At 32.5% G+C, this 15,182-nt stretch overlaps 1 protein-coding gene across 1 annotated transcript; it reads left to right on the top strand.

Annotated features, from left to right (window-relative positions):
- The first annotated feature begins 829 nt into the window (after window positions 1–829).
- LOC139504413 (macrophage mannose receptor 1-like) lies at window positions 830–5,124 on the top strand. The gene is made up of 4 exons (XM_071294495.1): window positions 830–892; window positions 1,649–1,731; window positions 4,550–4,643; window positions 4,880–5,124. Exons 1-4 carry the CDS (start codon window positions 838–840, stop codon window positions 5,122–5,124), a joined length of 477 nt encoding a protein of 158 aa, XP_071150596.1. The 5' UTR covers window positions 830–837.
- Window positions 5,125–15,182: the final 10,058 nt, after the last annotated feature.

Here is a 15,182-nt window from a genome sequence, read left to right as displayed (position 1 = left end):
TATGGTCCAGAATAAGTCCTTCACATATCCACTTTGAATGGCCATACATGAAACAGATATGCGAAAAATATCAAAAAAGAACACTAACAATGACAAAGTAATATATATACTTAACCTATCAACACCATCACAAGTGAATTAACTAGGATCCTTTATAAAAAAAAAGTCAATGGAACTGAGGACAGGGGACCCTTTGATATTTACCTGCATTTGTATATATATATTGAGTAACTTAGTTATTGTCTTCATTTGTTTTTGTTTTTGTTATATGTCACAAACTGTATAGTTTATATGGCAATAAAACTTTGAATTTGAATTTGATTTAAACTGACAACGTCTTACTAAAAAAGAAAAGGACAAACAGGTATTTTGTCCTTTTTGAAAATTACCTTTTTCTTTACTTTTTGTTTGTAAAGTTTTGAAGAACACGAATGCGTCACCAGATACACAAATAATCGTTACTGGTTAATTCTCAAACTCAAGAACTTAGCTGCAAACTATGTGCACTTTATCTAATGAAATGACAAACGAGGAAGTATAAATTTTATGATATTTATATATAATCAACCTCAAATAATTTCACGTGAAATAACAATAATTTGTTAACGTCACGTTATGAATTTAACGTGGAATTTGAATTTTAAGTTTGAGCAAACATGACAGTACATAACATGCATAATGAAAACATTTACAAATGATTAAAGTACGTAGAAGACAGATTTCAATTTAACAAAATCTGTTTCCATAATTAAAATGAAATTAGATATATGTTATTTTGTATAAAAAAAAACGAATAATAGTATCGAGTTTTATTTGGGAATACCTGCAGAATTCGTTATGATAATATTCACTTTCTGTGTGTTTGTTCTTCTTCTGGTTCGATGTCATGCAGGTATGTAAACATATTTATACGTTTATTTCAGAAAACAAAATAATAACATACACATAAACATACACGCACGTATATATATTTTTATCAATGTATTATAATCACAGACACATTATTTTTCATGATTTTACGAATTCGTATTAATCTTATAATTTTGGAATCCTTTCTTCTAAATACCAAAGAACCTAACAAGTATTCATTATTTTATAAACATTATCAAATTTTCAAAATATCTGTAGATACAATATCTTTGCTTTAACAAATCTACTTTAATAAAGAAATAATAAGTGCGGAATTACATTATGAACAAACAAATTTAGTCAGTCATTATTTTTTTTGTAAGATACAAGAGTAACGGCCATATGTATATCTTGTTGATTATAAAAAGTTATCAAAAGTACAAGGATTAAAATGTAATACGCCAGACGCGCGTTTCGTCTACATAAGACTTATCAATGACACTCAGATCAAAATAGTTATAAAGCCAAACAAGTACAAAGATAAAGAGCATTAAAACTCCAAAAAGTTGTGTCAAATACGGCTAAGGTAATCTATTCCTTGGATAAGAAAATACTTAGCAAAATTCAAAGTTTTGTAAACAGGAAATTTATAAAAATTACCATATAATATCCAGACTCTGGACACGCATGTGTTTATCTGTTACTCTATTTAATACAAGGAATTTGTTGGCTCTCTGATGTTCCTCTTTATTCATAAGTGTGCACGAATCTTGCTTTAATCAGTTATATATATTACCAGATGAATGCAGCTACCCATACCGCCGAGTTGGTAAAGGATGCTATCTTATACAAAAAGATAATATTTCGGCCGATGATGCTTTTGTAAGTTTTTTAATAATCCACATAAAGACAGTTAATAGTCAAAAGAGTCAAACATTTTATTGATATCAAATCCAAAATTTGAATTTACATCAACACACAAACCATAACAAATATTAATCAGTACAATGTATTGTAAATCAATACAGAACATAATTTTTTATATAGAGATTTATATATATAATGTAATTTTTCACCCCCCCCCTTCTATATATTTGACCGAGGTGGTACTTTGTTAAATACTAATAATAGGATTTATATAATATATGACATAAAATAACTTAAGTTAGTGAACGTCTGAACTTGTACATTTCATTATCTAAATACCTTTTATGCAAGCAACATTTATTGACATCATAATCATCACTTCAAAATATGAGATCGCATTTGTCAATCATTTAATTAACTGTTATAGGCGAGTGACATTTTCAGAAAAGACGCTTAGTTATAGTGACTTTAATGCACCCACCTAACACACATCTAAAAATAGATGGCGGGTCTATCACAAATTAAACAGAATTCATATTGACACGTAGATCGGTGCTGCAAGAAAACTCCAAAGTGTCCGATACCAAAAATAAGTATGCATAAGTCTTATCAAGACGATCTGAGCAAGCTACATAATATCAGACTTCCAACCAAAACGATTGCCATCGTATCACGCCTACCTCCAAGTGCATCATCATTCAAACTACATGTTCTGAAAGATTCAAACAAAGACATGGCGTCATATCAAACAAATACGACAGAAGGTTTAACCAAGTATGAGTACGGATGACAGAAGTGGTCTTTATACGTCATACTTTCTTCAGGATTTGATAAATTTGTTCTTGTGAAGGAAAATATATATGCATTCATTATCACTGGACTGGTATATATTTGTTTAGGGGCCAGCTGAAGGACGCCTCCGGGTGCGGGAATTTCTCGCTACATTGAAGACCTGTTGGTGACCCTCTGCTGTTGTTTTTTATTTGGTCGGGTTGTTGTCTCTTTGACACATTCCCCATTTCCATTCTCAATTTTATTAGGGAACTTGTGTATGTATTGAAATCATTGTAAGCATCTGTTACACAGAAATATGTCAGTAACAGCGAAGTATCAGAAATTGATCCAGTAAAGCAAAAGCTTCACAGGCTCAGTTTTAAAATATGAATTTCGACTGTCTTATGTTGTTAAAAATCACAAAATTTATTATGACTATGATTGGATTCATATCACAGTGACCTGATTTTAGTTTACGACCATCCCCTATTATATGATGTATATGCATACTTAGTTTGGAAAACCCAGGTTCAACGGTTCAAAAGATATGGACCGGACACATACCAGACAAGCACGAATCAAACAATGTTTGAAAACTTGACGGCTCAAATGTCCATGTCAATGACAAAATGAACAGATTAGATTTATGAAGAACCACGTGCCATCCCATAATACATCTCTGAACTAAGTGTGTTTAACATCAGTTCTATAGTTCAAAGCAATGCCTTTTATGTTTGAAATCATTGATTTTTGGAGGAACTGTATATCTGTATTCATGTATAAGTTACCTGATTTAATTCGACACGGGCCGCAAACGAGTGGAGACTGACGGACGGACAGACTAAAAATGTGATTCATATATCCTCTTTAACTTTGCTTGTGGTTGTATCAAACATGTAAGATAGTGATTTCCGATCTTGACACGGTTTGTAGGCTGTTAATAAACAGGTGACTATTGTCCCTGTTGATGTGACAAAGACGTCTACTTTTTACTCTCTTTATTGCGTTGTTTTCTCTCCCTTTAACTTACAAACATTTCATCATATTTTTTTTATTTTGCATGGCACACCCTCAATTATATTAAATATTAACAAATTTAGGTCAAATATTTGTTATTATACGTCGTTTTTGTAGAAAGTACCGTTTTACCTATAGCAGAGTGAAAACGTCAAAATGACGTCAATTATCGTCAAACCATGAACGATATGCAACTTAGAATCAAAGAGACGTTATCATAGTATCGTGTCAAGTAAAATGTTAATTAACTATATTAACAGCTGCTTCAAATAAGACAATAATACTACAAAAGTGTTATTCTTTCAAATTTTTTATGAACGACCTTTGACCCTAATTTAAAAAAAAATGCACCGTATTTCACTTCTACGACCGGGAAAAATGGAATCTACACATGTTTACCATTCGATTGATATATAATATAGCTGTGTGTAAGATAGGTGCATTAAAAATATTTTTTAGGTCTGAATGTCACTCGCCTATTAGGTTATGCAGGGGGAACACTTGAAACGGGAAAACATTAATAAGTTCTGAATAGAAATCTGCTTTTATATTGCAATTTTCAGTTTTATAAACACTCTCTTTTTATAATATAATAAGAATGCGAAAATTTGCATCAACACTTAAAAAACAAAAATATTACAGTTCGTTTCTGTGTGTGTTACATTTCGGTGTGTGTCTCTGTTGTGTCGTAGTTCTCTTATATTTGACATGTTTCCCTCAGTTTTAGTTTGTAACCCGTATTTGTTTTTTCTCTATCGATTTATGAATTTTGAACAGCGGTATACTACTGTTGCCATATTTATTCATACAAAACGTTTTCTATAAGTATTAAATGATTCGTGTCATTTTGGTGGAGAGTTGTCTTATTGGGAATTATACCACATATTTATATATTTATATTTGAAATTAGTAGCTGCTGAGATCCCTTGTCTTTTATATAATTTCAGTTTTGATTAAGATTTGTTCTCAGATATCTTAACTGTTATCATGTTGATAAGATATATACAATTTCATGCAAATTATCATAATGTTATACTTTTAGGCTAAATGCTTACGACGAGGCACACATCTGGCGACCTTTGAAACCCTAAATGAAGCCATGTTAATGAAGTATGAACTATTAAAAATGAACACAGGTAATGTACATAATGAATAAGTAGTCACTACAGAACTGTAGGAATAAAAAGTAAAAAAAAAATAGAGCATGCTTGATCTTTCGATCTCGATTGGTCGATAACAAGACTAAGGCATTGAAGGGATCAGAAATACAACCAAGTCATTTTCACATTAACACGTATCAAAATTTAAGATAAAAACGCTTATTGATAACATCGTTTTCAGATATTCACTAGTGAGTTTGTATATTTCACAGGTATACATTATTATGTCGGCGGACGTAACATCAATAGATACAAGCCCGGTGGAGATTGGAGATGGATCAAGAAGAATGGAGACATGGTCAAGATGACCTACTTTGCATTTGATACAGCCGAACCTGCTGGATCACTCAATAAGTCGGAAGATTGCATGTTTTTCTATGCTAGGAGAGGATATAGATTACACAATATTTGGTGTGCAATGGGTGGTTTACTTGGAGGCTATATTTGCGAGAAATAAAATGATATATAAAATATTGAGATTTTTGTATGTCTAGATGTTCATTCGTTATCCATTTGAAATCGCTCAAATGTCCAGTCCTCGACACTTCAGTCAAAGAAATGCATTTCTTTAAACAACACAAAGGACGCACAATAAGCAACAACCTTTGCCACTTGAATTTAATTAATTTTGTTTCATTTGTTAAAACTTATAAGTATAACTTTGCTTTATGATTATGACATCCAATTTTCGAAAATAAACTCATCATAGATAGCAGGATTGAAATGTTATATTTACACCAGACGCGCGTTTCGTCTACTAAGACTAATCAGTGACGCTCGAATAAAAAAATGTTAAAAAGGCCAAATAAAGTACGAAGTTGAAGAGCATTGAGGACCAAAAAATCCTGAAAGGTTTGCCAAATACAGCTAAAGTAATCTATTTGACTTATTGCAGAAGTGGTTTTATTTTTACAATGAATCTTAATTGATGCTACTGTTTAAGAAGGAATGGCCAACTAATCTGTAGTAACCGGGGATAACTCATTTACTTTGATGTTGTTCAGTCTTAATTTTCTGTATAGAATTTTGTAGACTATTGTTTGTTTATTTGTCGTTTAAAGACGTGTTATCGTTTTGTCTCTTCGTCATTTATGCTCTTAATCAAGGTGATGTCTGATTGTCTGTCCGTAGTTTTATATTTTTGACAGAGTTGTTGTTTATTTCGTCTGTCTGTCTTTTATTTGTTTTATCAAGATGTTTTCTGTTTATCTGTTCGTCGTTAATATGTTTGACGAAGGTGTTGTCTAGTTGTCTGTTCATCGTTTATGTTATTGACAAATATTTTGTCTGTTTATCTGTTCGTCGTTTATATGTTTGACAAAGGTGTTGATTGTTTGTCTTTTCGTAATTTTATGTTTTTCTATCAAGGTGTTGTTCGTTTTTCTTTGGCCGGTGATATTTTATTGTCCTATTGATATATTGCGTTTCCTTTTAAGTTCACAACGTACAACTTAAACTGCTAAGTGTTAAGGATGATAAACTTGTTCCTTCTTATCATAACATAACATATATAAATATACTAAAAACTCTAAGGAAGTATACCATGTATACGTAGTTCATGTTCGCAGTCGGAAGAGGTCTTGACTTGTGGGCGGGTCCCGGGTTCGAGTCCTGGATGAGACAATAGTATTAGTTACATATTGTGTTAGTTAACTAATACGATATATATGGGGTCAGTGAATTCCATCTGGGGTGAGAGCGAAACTGGAATCCCCATATGGAGTTAGCTAATCCAACAATACATATCGTATTAAGTCACAAGCACACAGTGTAACGAATTTATCTTACCGACTATCTTATAACGTGTGGTATTCAGACTACTGGCTTATAAAAGTGAGTTAGTCTACAATACTTAGTATAGTATTAAGAACATACTTCCATATGTCTATACAAAAACAATTGCCAACATTTACAACGTGTTAGCTATAATGTGATTTATGAATTTATTTAAATCATTCATCATCACTTTTGTCGTCTATGGAAACTTTGATATTTTTCCTCAACACATTGTTGTTTTTATAAAGGAACGTAACACCACTACTGACTGTGTATTGAAATAAGCCCTGCCTACTAACCTTATAGGAAAAATACACGGTCTGCATGCGGTTGCTTTAACTAATCATATTCCTAGAATTATATATGAGGTAAGATAATATCTAAAATGCTACATTGTCAAGTAAAATAATCAAGTTACATTTAGGTTCTCAGGAATAACAGTGATTAGGTCATATTCTCATTGGCAATCATATCGAATGTCCTTTTTTTTTTATTGTTATAGGTGAATAACTGAAAGCCTTTACTAACTAATTCGATAAATAGAAATTTGTGGTTTGGAAGTGTGGTTGTACCTGTAGAAAACTTATTTCAAACGGAGTATAGCACACCCACAGTCTTACGGGGATGTTGAGGATATGCAGTTCTTAAAAAAAACACAAACTTTTGAGATATCAAAACAATTGCTGCATTCCTATTTTTGCATTGATGACTTTTTTATGAACATACATACTGTATGTACGGGCTGTGCATTTGATCCGTAATACAACATCACATTCTAATGGTAGAGTGTATGGTATTAAATAAGGAGATTTTCTATGTGACGACTATTCGAAAGATAAAGATTCCAAATAAGAGCCAATTTAAGCAATTAAAGGTAACCTTGCGGCAATCAACAATTACATGTAACAAAGCTTTGTAAATGTTTTTTCAGTAAGTGCTGAAAGCTCAACAAAAAGTCATACATTTATACAACAACCATATAATTGTTTTTAAAGTTAATCCCTTTATAAAAGCTTCAAACTCTATAAAAAAAAAGCTTATCAATTGCCGTCCGTCATCTTTTACTATTTACATGTTGAAGAAGTGTTGTTACTTTATAGCTGATCCATCATCCAAGATGGCCGCTAGCTAGGGGACTTCTTTTAACATGGGACCACGTAGACAATACATACAAATGTCTTCTTTTAGAGAACCACTGAGTGGAATAAAAATAACAAAACTAAGAAACCGAGGAAAATTCAAAAACGGAAAGTCTCTAATCAGATGGCAAAAACAAAAGATCAAACACATCAAACGAATGGCTTGGTACAGGCATTTCTTATGTAGAATATGCTGGTGAACCTGCTTTTCAAGCTAGCTAAACATCTCACTTGCATGTCAGTCGCATCAAATTCCATTTTAATTGGAACGATAGGTGAAGAAAACAAACAGACAACAACTCGTTGCATTGAAGACCTGTTGGTGACCTTCTGCTGTTGTCTGCTCTATGGTCGGGTAGTTGTCTCTTTGGCACATTCCCCATTTCCATTCTCAATTTTATAATAGGTAAACATGTCAAAAATAGGGGTACAGCAGTCAACATTGTGTTATAATCTTAAACACAGTAAAAACAAATATTTAGCACACAAAGGCATATATAAAATTTTACAACTCATTCATTGCTTATTTTTGTATGTTTTATGTTTGTTAAATACACCATTAAGGGATTGAAAGATTTTAAGTACTGGGACCGAATGACTAGATTAACATTAACTCAGACATAGAATCGTGCGTTTGGAGTCAGAAATTAAGTTCACAAATGTAGAGATATAAAATAATTTTGACGTTCAAAGTATACAAAAATTATTTCAAGTGAAAAACCAAACATGGCATGAATTTTCCTTTTGAGGTGCTGATGAAGTGTTATTACTTTGAAGCAGATCCAGCAACTACAATGTCAACCAGAGAGGTACTAGCTTTAACATAAGACCCTATCGGAAATCTCGGTATATTTTTGAAATTAATTCTTACATACTTTTGATTTTTTAACCCTGTATGCTAACATTGCCCATGTGAAATTTTAAAATTGTTTGTATATACATTGAACGACACATATATGTGACGTTTAAAATTTTCTGACGTCAGACACGCGAATCAATTAATGTGCTTGTTGATAGATGTTTTTGTGTTGTTAATTGTTCCTTTTTAAAATTGTTACACGATGATGACTGATGTACCCATATTTTGACTATTTTATTTATTATGTCTGTTTGGTTCACGCATCATTGTAAATATAACGGAATTTCATGCGACTGTCATCAAAGTGAGAGATTTAGCGCCATAAAAACCAGGTTTAATCCACCATTTTCTACATTTCAAAATGCTTGTACGAAGTCAGGAATATGACAGTTCTTGTCCATTCGTTTTTGATGTGTTTTTGCATTTGATTTTGCCATGTGATTTCAGTATTTTTGTGATTTTACTTTTTACACATGTCTTATTTAGAGAATAACTTAATGTAATTAAACCAAACACGGTATGGATGTTCCTAAAGCAAATATGACCTGTATACTAATTGATGTCCACATAAGGTAGAAGGGGACAGTCTGTTTGTTCCTCCCAGTTTAAAGTTTTTGGTTAACGTTGTTTATCATGACGTTGTGGTGGCACCATCTTGAAACTTTGATAATACATTTGATTCTTAATTGATGTGTTTTTGCATTTGATTTTGCCATGTGATTTCAGTATTTTTGTGATTTTACTTTTTACACATGTCTTATTTAGAGAATAACTTAATGTAATTAAACCAAACACGGTATGAATGTTCCTAAAGCAAATATGACCTGTATACTAATTGATGTCCACATAAGGTAGAAGGGGACATTCTGTTTTTCTAGTCTGTTTGTTCCTCCCAGTTTAAAGTTTTTGGTTAACGTTGTTTACCATGACGTTGTGGTGGCACCATCTTGAAACTTTAATAATACATTTGATTCTTAAAAATCGCGCAAACCCATCAAAATTTTGTCAAAAGAATGGTTAACAACTGTAATATTCCGGACATGTTACAAGCATTTTCTTATGCAGAAAATTAAAACATCGTATAATTTTGAATTTTATGCATTTTTAATGCATTTTGTATTTTTATGTATATTATTTTTTAACTTCTCTGTTACCTTTGTACTTGCATGTTTTTATGAGAATAAACTATATGTTGAAGGCCGTACGGGGACCTTTAGTTGTTAATGTCTGTGTCATTTTGGTCTTTTGTGGATAGTTGTCTCATTGACAATCATAGCACATCTTCTTTTTTATATCTATCTATCTATAATCCAAAAGATTTTCTACATAGGGAAACGTAAGTACAAGTTCCTTGTTATAGGGACATAGTCTTATTTGCTGAAAAACCTCATTGATTCCCACTACAAATTCACCGAACATTTTTTTTATAGAAAATATTTGTTGCATTAGATGGATTGATGTTTCTTTACAATCGATACTAATTGTACTTTACTACTGGCCGATTGATGTTTCATTACAATCGATACTAATTGTACTTTACTACTGGCCGATTGATGTTTCATTACAATCGATATTAATTGTACTTTACTACTGGCCGATTGATGTTTCATTACAATCGATACTAATTGTACTTTACTACTGGCCGATTGATGTTTCATTACAATCGATATTAATTGTACTTTACTACTGGCCGATTGATGTTTCATTACAATCGATATTAATTGTACTTTACTACTGGCCGATTGATGTTTCATTACAATCGATACTAATTGTACTTTACTACTGGCCGATTGATGTTTCATTACAATCGATACTAATTGTACTTTGCCGATTGATGTTTCATTACAATCAATATTAATTGTACTTTACTACTGGCCGATTGATGTTTCATTACAATCGATATTAATTGTACTTTACTACTGACCGATTGATGTTTCATTACAATCGATATTAATTGTACTTTACTACTGGCCGATTGATGTTTCATTACAATCGATATTAATTGTACTTTACTACTGAACGATTGATGTTTCATTACAATCGATACTAATTGTACTTTACTACTGACCGATTGATGTTTCATTACAATCGATATTAATTGTACTTTACTACTGGCCGATTGATGTTTCATTACAATCGATACTAATTGTACATGTACTTTACTACTGGCCGATTGATGTTTCATTACAATCGATACTAATTGTACATGTACTTTACTACTGGCCGATTGATGTTTCATTACAATCGATACAAATTGTACTTTACTACTGACCGATTGATGTTTCATTACAATCGATACTAATTGTACTTTACTACTGGCCGATTGATGTTTCTTTACAATCGATATTTATTGTACTTTACTACTGGCCGATTGATGTTTCATTACAATCGATATTAATTGTACTTTACTACTGGCCGATTGATGTTTCATTACAATCGATACTAATTGTACTTTACTACTGGCCGATTGATGTTTCATTACAATCGATATTAATTGTACTTTACTACTGGCCGATTGATGTTTCATTACAATCGATATTAATTGAACTTTACTACTGGCCGATTGATGTTTCATTACAATCGATATTAATTGTACTTTACTACTGACCGATTGATGTTTCATTACAATCGATATTAATTGTACTTTACTACTGGCCGATTGATGTTTCATTACAATCGATATTAATTGTACTTTACTACTGACCGATTGATGTTTCATTACAATCGATACTAATTGTACTTTACTACTGACCGATTGATGTTTCATTACAATCGATACTAATTGTACTTTACTACTGGCCGATTGATGTTTCTTTACAATCGATATTAATTGTACTTTACTACTGGCCGATTGATGTTTCATTACAATCGATACTAATTGTACTTTACTACTGGCCGATTGATGTTTCATTACAATCGATATTAATTGTACTTTACTACTGGCTGATTGATGTTTCATTACAATCGATACTATTTGTACTTTACTACTGGCCGATTGATGTTTCATTACAATCGATATTAATTGTACTTTACTACTGGCCGATTGATGTTTCATTACAATCGATATTAATTGTACTTTACTACTGACCGATTGATGTTTCATTACAATCGATACTAATTGTACATGTACTTTACTACTGGCCGATTGATGTTTCATTACAATCGATACTAATTGTACATGTACTTTACTACTGGCCGATTGATGTTTCATTACAATCGATACTAATTGTACTTTACTACTGACCGATTGATGTTTCATTACAATCGATACTAATTGTACTTTACTACTGGCCGATTGATGTTTCTTTACAATCGATATTAATTGTACAATACTACTGGCCGATTGATGTTTCATTACAATCGATACTAATTGTACATGTACTTTACTACTGACCGATTGATGTTTCATTACAATCGATACTAATTGTACTTTACTACTGGCCGATTGATGTTTCTTTACAATCGATATTAATTGTACTTTACTACTGGCCGATTGATGTTTCATTGCAATCGATACTAATTGTACATGTACTTTACTACTGGCCGATTGATGTTTCATTACAATCGATACTAATTGTACTTTACTACTGGCCGATTGATGTTTCTTTACAATCGATACTAATTGTACTTTAGTATTGGCCGATTGATGTTTCTTTACAATCGATACTAATTGTACTTTAGTATTGGCCGATTGATGTTTCTTTACAATCGATACTAATTGTTCTTTACTAATGGCCGATTGATGTTTCTTTACAATCGATACTAATTGTACTTTACTACTAGCCGATTGATGTTTCATTACAATCGATACTAATTGTACTTTACCACTGGCCGACTTGCTTTAGTACTCATATGAAGCAGAACTAATACAAATCAATTTCATAAGAAATCTTGCGAAGTTGTTTTATTTCACTCTATGATATACTGGACATTTCCTGTCACTCAATGACCCTCGATTCAAACTAGAATCTATGACAAACGCGATTTCCAGCAGTAAATATAAAAAAGAAGATGTGGTATGATTGTCAATGAGACAACTATCCACAAAAGACCAAAATGACACAGACATTAACATCTATAGGTCACAGTACGACCTTCAACAATGAGCAAAGCCCATACCGCATAGTCAGCTATAAATGGCCCCGATAAGACAATGTAAAACAATTCAAACGAGAAAACTAACGGCCTTATTTATGTAAAAAAAAAATGAACGAAAACCAAATATGTAACACATAAACAAACGACAACCACTGAATTACAGGCTCCTGACTTGGGACAGGCACATACATAAATAATGTGGCGGGGTTAAACATGTTAGCGGGATCCCAACCCTCCCCTAACCTAGGACAGTGGTATAACAGTACAACATAAGAACGAACTATAATAATCAGTTGAAAAAGGCTTAACTCATCAGATGGACAACAATACAAGTGGACGTACCCGGTACTTATACATCCCGACACCAAACGATACAATAAACAGATCTGAGAGTACTCGCAGTTATCTGACAGCTAGTTCAAAGCCACTAACAACTAATAAATAAGTAACTCTCTGCTACGTCGTTTTGCGTTTACATGCCTCAGTTACTGTGACGTCATTAATGTTCGTGGATTGAGAAAAAATTCAGGAGTATTTGATTTCGTTATTTTACTTATCTCTGCATACACATCCTATGGAAAATGTGTAATTTGTAGAATATTTGAACAATTGAAACATGTTCACATTAAACATACTTTTAGGGTATAGAGTATTTGTTCCAATGGAATATGTTGACCATGATTTGGTTAATCGATACGATATATACGTCTCCTTACTTTCAGGGTTTCGTAGTCTTGTAACTTTAGATACCTATATACATGTATTCGTTTGATCTGTACCGATTGTGTCCAATTCAGATTTGATATTTTTATTTTAGAATTGGATGCTTCTTTTTGTAACTTCATTGGGGTGTAAAAGCTTCCGCGCTTCATACAAAATGTACTTCGGCCAACGCTTTTACAACCCTATGAAGTTACAAAAAGAAGCATTCAATACTTATAATTACATTATTCTAGCAATGATCATGAAAACACGAATTTCATTGCTGTTTCATTCAATTCACCTGTGCACTTTATTGTGGGACCACGTGTTATCATGAATGAAAAGTTTTATTAAGCAATGCAATTGCTTACGGAATAATACGTGATGTGCAGCTAGCCAATCAGAATGAAGTATTATAATGAAACATACATCTAATGTAATTATTAAGTGATGATTCGCATGGTGTTTTGGGCATGAAGAGCATTATACGTTTACCCTAGCTACACACCTCGTCTCTCTGAAGAGCATAATACGTTTACCCTAGCTTCACACTTTGTCCTCTGAAGAGCATAATACGTTTACCCTAGCTACACACCTTGTCTCTCTGAAGAGCATAATACGTTTACCCTAGCTACGCACCTTGTCTCGCTCTCTTTGAGTTCATGCGATTCCATTATTTCTTTTTAGTTACCTTGACCTTTCTCGTCCTTATCGATTTACGAGATTTGAATATCGAAGAACTGCTGTCGCCTTATTTTCCATTTAAAAAAAAAATTGCTCAATGATTTAATTTAATTGGTCGATGCCACTGCTGGTGGAGTCCCCCACCCCGAGGGTATCACAAGCCCAGTGGTCAGCACTTAACATGACTTAGCATTGTAACTTTTTACAAAACTTTAAATTTTTAAAATGCTAAGGCTTTTCTACCTCAGGAATAGATTATGTAAGCTGTATTTGGTAGAACGTTTAGGGATCTTTGGTCTTCAATTCTTTCAAATTTGTACTATATTTGGCCTTTTTAACTGTTTTTTTTTTTCGAGCGTCACTGATGAGTCTTTTGAAGATGAAACGCTCGTCTGGTGCAAATATGATGTTTCAATCTGGGATCTATGGTGGGTTTAATCACACTGATTGGAAAATAAAGGCTATTAATCAAGCTTGGAATTCGGATGACATGGAATTATTTTTATTGTTCAAATTTGCGAGAAATTTCACAGAATGTAAATTGCTTTTCTCGTCAAGTCAAAAAAACAATGGGATGCTAGAACTCCAATTAAATCGTTTCTTTCTTTTTGGCAGAGGTATATCAGAAATTCAAATAGTCTCTGTTAATCCTTTTTTAATCCCTTTGCAAATAGAGATGAGGTTTTATTTACCATTATATAAATAGTAAATAATTATCAAAGATATCAGGATTATAATTTAGTACGCCAGACGCGCGTTTCGTCTACACAAGACTCATCAGTGACGTTCATATCAAAATATTTATAAAGCCAAACAAGTACTAAGTTGAAGAGCATTGAGGATCCAAAATTTCAAAAAGTTGTGCCAAATACGGCTAATAAACTCATCGTAGATACCAAGATTAACATTCCGAAGCACCTGAGATCACTCAAGGTTTTTGGTAGGGTTCCTGTTGCTCAGTCTTAAGTTTTCTACGTTGTGTTTTGTGTACTTTTTTCATTGTTGTCTATTTCGTTTCTTAATCATGACATTGTCAGTGTTGTTGCGACTGTATGAGTTTGAATGTTTCTCTGATATCTTCTCATCTCTTTTATAAATTATAGAAGGGTGCTTTGAAGATATTATGACGTCTTAATCTATGTTTCATCGATTCAAAGTTTTAGTTGTTATCTAATAATAGTTTCTTTCTATGTATGTTGCATTGTCGTTTGATTTTGTTGCACTTCAGTATTTCTGTTGTTTCATTGTTTTTCTATT

This window comes from Mytilus edulis, chromosome 14 (assembly GCF_963676685.1).
Source record: "Mytilus edulis chromosome 14, xbMytEdul2.2, whole genome shotgun sequence".
NCBI classification, from domain to species: Eukaryota; Metazoa; Mollusca; class Bivalvia; order Mytilida; family Mytilidae; genus Mytilus; species Mytilus edulis.
This window is presented reverse-complemented; position numbering and strand designations above follow the sequence as displayed.